General features: G+C 42.1%; 1 protein-coding gene across 1 annotated transcript in view; it reads right to left on the bottom strand.

Moving 5' to 3' along the window:
- sucla2 (succinate-CoA ligase ADP-forming subunit beta) overlaps nucleotides 1-11,555 on the bottom strand; it is an 81,349-nt gene extending 69,794 nt beyond the window's left edge. The window contains exons 1-2 of the mRNA XM_086006471.1: nucleotides 11,418-11,555; nucleotides 8,257-8,437 (exon numbers count right to left, since the gene is read on the bottom strand). Coding sequence (XP_085862597.1) covers nucleotides 8,257-8,437; nucleotides 11,418-11,513 — 277 coding nt within the window. The 5' untranslated portion in view covers nucleotides 11,514-11,555. The remainder of the gene's footprint in view (nucleotides 1-8,256; nucleotides 8,438-11,417) is intronic.
- Between the last annotated feature and the right edge of the window lie 922 nt (nucleotides 11,556-12,477).

Genomic DNA, 12,477 nt, shown 5'->3' with positions numbered 1-12,477 from the left:
GATAAATATTGGCCAGGGCACCAGGGAAAACTCCCCTGCTCTTCTTCGTAATAGTGCCATTAGATCTTTTACGTCCACCTGAAAGGGCAGACAAAGTAAAAATGAAAAATTTGATTTTTAAAAGTTGCGTAGATAATCAATCAGACTTTTGTTTTCTTATTGATAAACATCTGTATTTTACAACCACTTATTTTGATAGCAGCTGGCAAGAAGTCACAAAACAATAAAACAGGATATCACAGTAAAAGACCAAAGCTCTGTTCAGCAGAACCCAAGCTAAATTCAACACCTTGTAACTCAGACAGGGATTTGTTATTATCTGCATAAAGATTATGTGCAAAAGCTGATTGGATTAACTTGTATTACTACTTTATATTAGATGGGGAAAAAATACAAGAATAGAGGTAAAGCCATATAGGTGAAAGGATAATGGCACATGACCTGAAGCTCTACAACAGGCAATGCAGCACCAAAAACATTTCAGATTGGGAGAGGATTGTCCCAGTATCCTGGCTAGCATTCTCCACCTCCCCACCAGTTAACTGATTTAGATTATTTTGAAGAAGAGATGGGGAGTTTCCCTCCCCCACCCACCCCCCCCAGCCAATATCTATCCCTCAACTAACAAATGGGGAAGTAAACAATACTAGCTATCTATAGTTCGAGTTTGAACTAGAAATTTCTGCATTGCTTAATATAGCTCAGCCAGTAAACAGAGCTGTGACGTGTAGCAGTCACAAAAGGGAATCTTCAGATTCCGAACAAGAGCCGCCACTCAGGTCAATCCTTCATGGCATTAACATAGCTCCAGTCTTTGAAATAACTCCTGCAGTTGGACTCAATGTCAAGACGACTGAATAAGGCACAAGAGTCAAAAATTTAAGAGTTTTTTTGGAAAGAAGCAGGAGGTTCATCCTTCAGGAACATACGTACTCAAATCGGAGCTGTACACAATACGGAGAGTGGAAGACAGTAAAGAGAAATGGACAATCAAGACTCACCAAGCCCACCTCAAATAATTGAAAAAAAAAAACCACACTTATCAAGTTGAAAGAAAGTCTTTTGTGGCCTCAGGACGTCCCATCATGCTGTTGTAATGTAGGAAACACGGTAGCCAATTTGCACACAGCAAGATCCCACAACCAGCAAGGTGATAATGGCCAGATAATCTATTTTTAAGTGATGTTGGTTGAGGGATAAACGGCAGCCAGGTCACCAGGGAGCTCTCCCCTGCGCCTCATCGAAATATTGCCATGGGACCGTTTACATCCACCCAAGGGAGCAGACGGGGCCTCGGTTTAACGTCTCATCCAAAAGGTGGCGCTTCCTCAGTACTGCACTGAAGTGTCAGCCTAGATTTTGTGCTCAAGTCTCTGGAGTGAGGCTTGAACCCACAACCTCTGACTCCGAGCCGACTGTGTTGCCAACTGAGCCACTGCTGACAAATTGCTAATGCGTTAGAAAACTTGTTTAATTCTAAACTAAAATAAATAGAGTAACTCAACAGATAGGTACTCAGAATGTAAAGAATTTATTCTCAGTGCGTTCCCGGTGACTATCTTATATACTGGAGCACTTGTTCTAGCACTCGGTATTTTAAGAGTTCTCAATGGAGCTCACCAAAGATAAATCCACTTTGTTCATGAAAGGTTAAGCAGGTGTAGTGAGGTAGCAGTAGGAAAGGGATCCCTGCAGAACATGCCATCTATCCCAAACTAATGCTGCTTTCCAGGCCAACCACAAATCTTCTTTTAAGCTTAGTCCTTAGTAAAATCATACACCAAAACAGAGAAGCTCTTGTGCAGAACCCCCAACAATGGAGCAAACATCAATTATACCAAGTGATCTGGACTACACAGATAACAAACCCTCTCCCCAGGTCACTCCTCTCTGTTTTTAAAATACATTTATTTTAAACAGTTTAATAATTTCATTAAAATCACACAGAAAAATTTGACAAGTGCTAAAATTTTCAGCCCCCGGGAGTTGCAGCGACCATCTTCCCCAAATTCCAATTATTTCCAAAAATGTTAAAAAAGACCTCCAAGTGTAGGCACATAAAACGGAATTATGTTTTCTTCACAGTTCTGCAACCAATACATTACTGCATCTGTCGCTGAGAATTGCAGAGTGCCGAGTGAAACCAGATCCAGTAACATTGACGCATGACTTTGAACTGTTGTGTGAACTAGCCATTCATCTGGATATCTGTCATTTACAACCTTTCAACAGCCTCTTCCAATTTCAGATTTGCCAAACAGCACCTATGGATCTTTACCCTAGCAAACAGTCAACACTTTCAGGAGAGGAAGGGGAGAATTTTTTTTTTTTTTTTTTTAAATTAACACTGAGCAGCAAAATCTCTACCAGGCCAACTGTCCAAGATTTCTCAATGTCACAGTCTGCTGGACACTCCTCCCAATCAACATCCAGGGAAGAACGAACAAGTGTCCTCACACTGAACATTCGACCCAGGCACATGTCTGTTTCTAACTACCCCAAATCAAAATCCCCAAGCTATCATCTGCCAAATTATATAAAGATCGCCAGATTCCTCTAAGAGAAGAAACCCAGAAGACTCTAAATATGCAAAAAGCAGAGAACATACCCTCCCAAAGTGCCAATAACTCCGCTGGGCAGTACGTATCCAAATCCAGCATCATGGACCAACCCGTGCCCAATTATCCCTAGGGAGCAAAGGAACAAGAGTGCTGCCAACCACTCTCACCTACACATGTGACTGGTAACCATGTTGAAAATATGCCCCACACAATTCATGTGCCAAGGCTCTGGAGCACTCTCTATATCAACCTAGTCGGCTGGCCTCCAAAGCTCTTGATACACAACCAAAAGCCATTGGGCATTGAAACAGTGAGCAAGCCTAACACTACACCCTTACACAAGTGCCAATCACTGTAATTAGTCTTTAGGGCTATCCATACTCCCACAAGATACCAAACATGCTATATCAACCATACTCCTATAAATGCAACGTACGTCAATGTATTGCAACCAAAGAACAATTGCCTGAAATTATTGATTTTAAGTAGCAACTACTAAAACTAACCCAGAAAACCCGACGTTCAAATGGCGAATGTGAAAGAAAGACCAGAAGAGAAATGAAATTACACCCCCACAAAAAAAACTTATTTGGAGAATCATTTTGCGACTGGGTATCCTGGAGTCAGTTAGCAATTCCCAGGTCTAAAGCAACCTGCACAGAATTGTGGCCTCCCAAGCCCGGAGGTTTCAATTGGCTACATCTAGAAAACGATTTTGTGACATTAAAACATGATGTTTTATGCCTTTAGTGCATGAATACTTGGAAATATTTAAGCATGGCTTGTAAAAAATATCAAAATACAATTCCAGGTTATTAAAATTTTTATATTTTTAATTAATATAGGTCTTGTAGATTTCAATTGATGTAAGAAAATCTTGCCAATGCGGAGAATTATGCAAAGTCCCCCCATACTCCTGCTTGTGACATTTTAAGTAAACTTTATTAAAGAAACTCAAATATTTACAAAATTACAAGTGTTCAACATCACAATAAACCCAGTACAATGTCACTGTACAAATAAAACTGCAAAGTTTCAGAAATGTGAAATAAAACAAAGTGTTGGAAATACAGTACACAGGTCAGTCAGCATCTGTAAAATATTGCACCTTTCACAACGTCAGGTCATCGCAGAGCACTTCACAACCAATGAAGTGTAGTCACTGTTGTAATGGAGGGAAACATGGCAGCCAATTTGTGGACAGCAAGATCCTACAGCAATAAGATCATTGACCAGATAATTGTTTTTGGTGGTGTTGGTTGAGGGACAAATGTTGGCCAGGATATTTGGAGGACTCCCTGCTCTTCGAAATAGTACGATGAGATCTTTTACATCCACCCGAGGGAGCAGACAGGGCCTCGGTTTAACGTCTCATTTGGAAAAAAAGCACCTCAAACTGTGTAGCACCCACTCAGTACTGCACAAATCTCAACTAAGATTATGTGCTCAAGTCTCTGGAATGGGACTTGAATCCACGACCTTCTGGCTCAGAGAAAAAGTGCTACCACTAAGCCAAGTCTGACACCCAAAGAGAAAAGGCAAGTTCTGACCTTTAAGAAGTGTACGCTTCATCAGTATTGTGTGCAGCATTTTCGGTTTTTATTACAATGCCATTGTGACAGTTGCTGACATGCAAAATACACATTCGCCTAAGAACCAGTTCTTATCGCACTTTATACTCATTGGCATTAAGTGGGATAGCCTGTATATCTATAAGTAAATAAATGCAAGGTCATTCACACCAACATCATGAATTCCACTCCCCCATTGCAGCTGTAACTGTACCATGGGCAAATTGCAAGCAACATCAAAATAATAATCATGACCAAGCCAGGAATTCCTTTATCTTGTTTACAATTAAAGTGATTAATTTTACATGTCGCAAAATGGACCTAACAAACAGTGTGTACGCCAAAAAGGAAGCTGGTCTATTTTTTCCAATAATATGCAGTAAAGCAGATAAAAGAATTTGCATCTATATAGTAACTTTTCACATCTTCAAGATATCCCAAAGCACTTTATAACCAATGGATTACATTTGAAGTGTTACGCAGGCAAAGACAACAGCCAAGTTGAGCACAGCAAGGTTCCACAAACAACAAGTGAATGAAAGGCTAGATAGTGTGATACAGGTTGAAGGCAGAATGTTGGCCAGAACACCAAGTTAAGAATTTTGATAGACTTAATAGGGAAAGACTATTTTGTTTGGTTGGGGAGTCAGTGATGAGGGATCATCAATCTAAAATTGTCACGAAGAGGAAAAGGATAGGGGTTAGCAGCTGGGTGAGCTCGCTGCTCTTACTGAAATACTGTTGTGCGATCTTATCGGCTTAATAACCCATGCGAATGACGGCATCTCCGACAACACGGCACTCTATGCACTGCCGTCAGCCTAGAATATGCTCTAAAGTCCATTGTGCGGCTCGAGCCCACAACCTTCTTACTCAAAAAAGGAGTGCTAGCACTGAGCCACGGTGAATTAAATAGTTTTCCTTTAGTTAAACAGGATGTGCACGTCAGACAAACTGCTAGCAAAAATGCAGCATTTAGAGCTGGATTTGGCAAAAAAAAGTCAAAGGATCTTCACAATTTTGTAAAATATTAAACTGACCAGTTGTCCAGAGTAGCACTATAGAATTCACTAATTATTTTCTTTCAAGCTGTTAGAATGGTTTAAACCAATAGTATTCATTGGTTAGGCCACATAGTAATGTGAACAGTCTGGGGCGCCACAATATAGAAAGGATAATAATAGCCATAGAGAGTGTAGAGCACAGAGTGACCATATCTGGTCCCTTATCTCATTGCTGTTGTGGGACCTTGCAACAGTGACTACACTTCAAAAATACTTAATGTGTGCTGAGCCCCCTCCTCTACTCCCTCTTCACCCACGACTGTGTGGCTGTTTATGGTTCCAACACCATCATCAAGTTTGCGGAGGACACCACGGTAGTAGGCCAGATCACCAACAACGATGAGTCAGCCTACAGGGAGGAGGTCCAGCATCTCGTGAAGTGGTGCGCCGATAACAACCTGGCCCTTAACATCAAGAAAACCAAAGAAATCATTGTGGACTTCAGGAAGTCTAAAGGCGGAAGTCACACCCCCATCCACATCCATGGGGCTGTGGTGGAAAGGGTGGACAGCTTTAAGTTCCTCGGAGTCCACATCACGGAAGACCTCTCCTGGTCCCTCAATACCTCCTCTCTGGTGAAGAAGGCCCAGCAGCGCCTTTATTTCCTAAGGAGGCTGAAGGGATCTAACCTGTCACCCCTGATCCTCTCTAACTTTTACCGCTGCACAATAGAGAGCATCCTGACAAACTGTATCACAGTATGGTATGGCAGCTGTAGCTACTATGACCGGAAAGCCCTGCAGCGGGTAGTCAAAACTGCCCAACGCATTACCGGTACCCGGCTACCGACCATAGAGCACATATACCAGAAACGCTGTTTACGGAGGCCACGGTCCATCATCAAAGACCCTACCCACCCCAGCCACAGTCTGTTCGCCCTCCTGCCATCTGGGAGACGCTACAGATGCATTCGCACCCGTACGACCAGATTTAGGAACAGCTTCTTTCTCAGGGCTGTCATCCTACTGAACTCCACAAATAAACTCTAAAGCCTGCACATCTGCCAATACACTTTATTATGGTTATGTTAATGTATTACAAGCCAAATGAATGTTGAATGTTTAAATGTCTTAATCTAAATGTACACTCTCGGGAGCCGCAAGCCTACATTTCGTTGTACTGCACTTGTGCACTAACAAATAAAGTTGATTATGATTATGATTATGAAAGTGCTTTGGGACGTGCCGAGGACAAGAAAAGCCTATATCAATCCAAGTTCATTTATTTTTTCATTCTTAAAAGAAAAGGCCATTTAGTTTTATTGGGAAATTCTTATTACCAATATTTACATAGCTACGTTCGCTCAAATATTTAATTGCCACTGAGGAATTGTTCACAATTAAAGAGAAATTTATAGCATCCTTTGTGTTGGTGATAATTACCTCTATTCACAAGAAGAAACATAATCTAGTCATGATTGTCACGGAGTAATTAAGCAGTCTTCCTCATATTATGTACCCTCCTTTTCACCATCCCATTACATTTGTACACGGACTCATTTAGTAGGGCTAAAATACATAATCTTATGCAAATTACTATTCAAAACAAGATTAAAACATCTTGCACCATTAATCTTCTAGTTGTCAGTGTAGCCATTAACAGTACTTTGAACATGGGCCTTCTCTACCATAATCATCGTATTGTTTTTGATGGGAGTCAGTTTTTGTTTTTAGAAGTCATCTACTTGCAAAAATATTGGTCGCAATAAGTACAGGTCATCAGTTAGTGTTTGTACATAAACCCAGAAACAAGGGCGGGTGACTGCTGTCTTTCAATGGATACCGTTGAGGTTGCTCGCTCTTTGTACAATAATTCTTTTCAGCCCACCCTGCAGCACATACATTCCCAAAATATATGGGGAGGCAGCCTTCTCCCGAGCATCTGCCATTACTTCTTCCTTTACTAATTGATTGGTCGAGAAGTACTTTGGCAGTCCTCAGCATGTGATCCAGCGCTACATAAATAAAAGTTCTTTCTTTACCTTTGTGCCCATTTACAAATATATTTAAGTTCTAAACATCAATATACAGTAGCTGGTTTTTAAGAATTGGTTTTCTTCATTTCCACTCAAAACAATTTATATAGCCCACAATTCATTTTTCTTTATCCACTGAAAAAAGGGAGTTCCAAAAACACAAAGGCCTTTTCTTGCACTTAACCTGAGTCTTTCAGTAATCCAATACTTAGGTATTCATGCAAATTATTTTCATAAGTTGCAGTCATGTATAAGTTTTCAAATAAAACAGACCTTTCAATTAAGAACAAAGTGTGCAACATATAAAAGATGCACTATTTCTCAACCGTGGTGGTAAGCAAGAATCTGCTCCCAGGCCGCTGTCATCCTGAATACTGCAATATGTCAGGTTCTCACTGTCCCAACGCTCCCTGCTTTCCCTTCAAGTTCTTTCATCCTATTCTAAAAGGGACCAAATATAATAAGGAACTCACCATATAAAGAATCTTAGGGAATACACACATCCTACCAAATAAAAAGGAAAAAAAACCACAATAAATGCTGGTCTATACATCAAGTCAGTCAGCATCTATAAAGAGAACAGACAAGTCAACATTTTGGGTACAGTATGTAGTTTTCAGTAGAACTGAAAACAAAAAGATAAGCAAGCATCTTAGGAAGGGTGGGGGAAAAAGAAAAACTGAAGTGATTAGGGTATCTGTTGCTTCTACCTCTTCCCTTTCTTCCCTATTTTCCAACCTCCCAGAAATGCTTTGCTTATCTTTTAGTTTTCAGTTCTGACTTAAGAGTTTTACCCAAAACATTAACTTGTCCTTTCCCTTTGCAGACACTGACTGACCTATGTATCGCCAGCATTTTCTCTTTTTAATTACATGCATCCTATCGTTCTGTGATGGCACACATTGGTACAACAATCCTGAATTACCACCCTGTCAAGATTGTTCATTTTCCACAATAGCGTTCTCCTTATGGCTGGTGTCAGACTTCATTCACAGTTTCATTTTTACCCCAATCTAAAATTGCCATTGTTTTAATTGACAAACACAGAAGTAATTTCAAACTAACTGTAGTGGTCATTGTCATACCAATTGCTTTGGCAGCATCATATGCTTCTTCTGGCGTAGAAACAGCTTTCCCCTTGGGAACAGAGATGCCTGCGTCTTTCAGTAATCGAATACTTAGGTATTCATGCAAGGAAAGGTTCCTCTGCTGCTGAATATGTTGCAACGCATGGATTGAAAGCAATCCAGAAGATACTCCAAACACCTAAAGAATTCAAAACAAATCATCTGATAGAAGGCAGATTAAAATTAAATCATTCATAAATTGCAATCATGTATAAAAGTTCTCAAATTAAAAAGACCTTTCAATTTAAAAATGAAGTATGCAACATAGTAATGTTTATCTAATGACTAGATCAATGTTCCATTGGCGAGAATAGCCTACAGCTCAAGGGACTTTGAAGGACATTCTCTGCAATCTAACCTAAATAAGTACTACACATATTAAAAAACAACGGTTTAACATAATCGACCTTTTTTCTTTCAAGGTATCCAGCACATGCAAATGATGGCCTTTCTCTATTATATTGCAGGTCACTCTTAAAGTTAAAAGAGGAAAGTCAACTTAGCCAAGTTTTTGCTTTAACGCTACAATAGGTTCCCCGTCACACCTTTCAGAAAGCTGCAGTAGACGTGTAATAAAATTGGCAGTCAATGCTCAGCTCAGCATTGACCTTGGGAAATGCTGGCCAACTGTTCTTTTCAGCTCCTGCAGCACTCCAAAAAAAATTAGCAAGTGAACCCTGGCAGGCACTGGCATCATCCGGTAAATGGGACAGCCACCAGAGAAAAAAAACAGCTCAGTAAGTTAACTTCAACTTTAGAACTTCATAAAAACACTGAGAAAACAAGAAAATATTAAAGTTTGAAGCCAAAACTTTGGAAGACACTGGTTGATCAATCTTTTCATGCTACATTGATAAATAAAAGAATGAACCATTATTCATATATATCCAGGTTTTCTCTGCATATAGATGAAATAGCCATTCTACCATAAATATGGCATCTGGAAACAGGGTTATTTATTCTGTAATATAATGTGCTTATTTTGCATCTAATATGCAACATGTGATTTATTGCTGCAGGAAAAAATTAATTAGAAAGCAAATACCGTGTAATAGACAAAAAATTACCAACACCATCTGTATTACTCAGCTAATGAGGGAACTTAAATAGTTTTGAAAGTTGACTGCACTTTGCAATCTGAATTAATCACAATAAAAATGACACAGGAACAAGCCATTATATTAGGTACAATTTGTGCAAGTGTTTCCTGGAATTTCTTTATAAAATATTACACTGTTATTTTGAAACTAAACAACTTATGCTAGAAACACATCATGATGGAGGAATCAGTATCATTATATAAAAACTTGCATTTATATAGCACCTTTAATGTAGCAAAACATCCCAAGACATTTCACAGGAGCATAATCAGACAAAAATTAACACTGAGCCAAGGGAGGAGATATTAGGGCAGGTGACCAAAAGCTTGGTCAAAGAGGGAGGTTTTAAGGAGCGTCTTAAAGGATGAGAGGTGAATAGGTGGTGAATAGGTGAAGAGGTGTAGGGAGGGAATTCCAGAGCTTAGCGCCTAGACAGCTGATGGCACGGCCGCCGATGGTGGGCGAAGGAAGTGGGGGCTGCATAAGAGGCCAGAGTTCGAGAAAAGCAGAGTTCTCGGAGGGTTGTAGAGCTGGAGGAGGTTACAGAGATAGGCCATGGAGGGATTTTAACACAAGGATGGGAATTTTAAATTTGAGGTGTTGGTGGAACAGAAGCCAACGTAGGTCAGCAAGCACAGGGGTGATGGTCAACAGGACTTCAGATACAGGCAGCAGAGTTTTAGATGATTTTAAGTTTATGGAAGGTGGAGATGGGAGACCGGCCAGCATTGGAAGAGTCAATCCTGGGTATACATCATGGCCCGGATTTTGCGGTCAGTGGCAAAGTGACAGCGCTTGCCACTGGCCTCGAAGAAAGTTGCCCACAAAGATCTAGTGATCTCTAACACAATTTCACCTTTCCTGACATTAATTTGATTCTGGCACCAACTCCAGCAACAGTGATGTCATCAAGTAGACTAAGCAGCCAATCACATTGAAGAATTCTCACAGACAGCAAACCAGGAAGTAAAATGCACTGATTATCCTTCACTTTTTATAAATTTTCCAGAGAACAAAATAAACATACGAGATTCTGATAGAAGCTGAAATATCAAAACAAACTTTAATTTTTTTTAAATATGGAATTTATAATGGAAAGATTTGACATTCCACAAATATTAAAATTAGTTTTGAGGGCCAGAGAGGTTGCTCAGCAGTAATTATGACTTAGTACACCATTAAAAACTCAGTGACACATCATTAAACAAGGATTAACTTTTTCAGGGGGTTTTAACAGCGATATTACAGCGTAAAGGGGAAGTTCTTGTCAGTTCAGTGATTTCTCAAAGATTGCTGTCTGCGGGGCCTTGTTGAGGAACAGGGAATCACTGACAGCAACTTGTGCATTTCCGCGTTTAACTGCACATGTGCAGACGCCAGAAGTTGCTGTAAGTTTCACAAGGTAATGACAGCAAACGCTCACAGTTTCTCCATCATTACAACTGCAAAATCCGGGCCCATGATGTGTTCACTTTGCAATGGTAAATAAGCTGGTCTCCACTTTACTCAGAACACCAGTACATCTTATTTGTAGCAGACTAGCTAAAAGGTGCCGAGATGCGGAGAATCACTATGACTGCATATACCCTAACTCAGCAAAAGCAGTAACTGCAGTTTTGCGAGCAGGACACCTGCAAAACGCTCTGGCCGAGCTGTGAACACTGAAAACCGCCAAACAGAAATCGGAACTGGAGCGCTGGCCAGGTTGGATGGCAATGCAGCAAGTTTGCTTCTAACCAGTCGAACAGTCGAGGGTCACAGTGACATTTGGATATTCACCTTGCACCAAATTGGCCAACAGCGCAGCTCCAGCCCATCACAGTGCCATGACACGGAGTGGGGGTGAGGGGCTGCCAGGGCCAGCAGGCTCCCAGTGCCCGCGGGCGGCGCTCACACCACCCGCCCGTCGAGCCCCGGCTTGTGCTCTGACCCAGCCCGCTCCGGGCCCATCGCTGACAAGTCCCGATCAGCCGCGCTTTAACCCTCCCGCCAGCTGAGGCCTCGCCTCCTGTGACTCACCCTGGCTCCGTCGTGGGTGGCTGCAGCCCGGGTGCGGCGGGCGCCGCCACCGCTCAGAGCCGCCCTGAAGCGGCACCTCAGCGCCGCCGTCGCCATCGGTCACCCTCCCAAACCGCAGGAGTACGCAGGCGCGGTCTGCCTTCACGCTCCGCGCAAGGGGGCTCGTGGCTGGGAGTCAACCAATCAGAACGGGGGGATGAGGCAAGCCCTGGGGACTCACCCGAGCATTGACCGCATCAATTAGGAATCAGCCCTTGACCATCCCAACCCAGAATAGGAGGCAACAAGCAATCGAGAGCCTAGCAAGAAAAGCTGCATCCTGCCTCTCACACTTTATCAGCACAGCACCTGTGGCCAGAATTGGAGGAGCGCAGCAATCTCAGAGGGTTGTGGGGCCAGGCCATGGAGGGATTTGAACACAAGGATGAAAATGTTTAAATCGAGGCATTGCCAGACCGGGAGCCAATGTAGGTCAGTGAGCACAGGGGTGATGGGTGAACAGGACTTCGTGTGAGTTAGGATACGGGCAGCAGAGTTTTGGATGAGCTCAAGTTTTTGGAAGGTGGGAGGTCGACCAGGAGCGCGTTGGAATAGTCGAGTCAGGAGATAACATCGAAGAGGGTTTCAGCAGCAGATGAGCTGAGCTGGGGCGGAGATGGGCGATATTAGAGGTGGAAGTCGGTGGTCTTGGTGATGAGAGGAAATGGGGTCGGTAGCTCAGCTCAGGGTCAAATAGGATGCTAAGGTTGCAAACGGTCTGATTCAGCCCAGGGTGGGGGGAATGGAGTCAGTGGCTAGGGAATGGAGTTTGTGGCGGGGACCAAAGACTGGTCTTCCTAATATTTAATTGGAAGAAATTTCTGCTCCCCCAATACTGAGTGTCAGACAAGCAGCATAACAAATCAGAGGTGGTGCTGAGGTACAGCTCAGTGTCGTCGGTGTACGTGTGGAATGTGATGTGTTGTCGGATGATGTTACCAAGTGGCAGCATGTACAAGGCAGGGACTAACCCGTTATTGTCGCTGTTAGAGAAAGAAGGACAGAGCCCACGTCAATACCT

The sequence above is a fragment of the Somniosus microcephalus genome, chromosome 14 (genome assembly GCF_052327205.1).
Source record: "Somniosus microcephalus isolate GS21.2 chromosome 14, FLI_Smic_1.0, whole genome shotgun sequence".
Classification (NCBI taxonomy): Eukaryota; Metazoa; Chordata; class Chondrichthyes; order Squaliformes; family Somniosidae; genus Somniosus; species Somniosus microcephalus.
The sequence above is the reverse complement of the archived record's forward strand: the minus strand, read 5'-3'. Positions and strand labels throughout refer to the sequence as shown.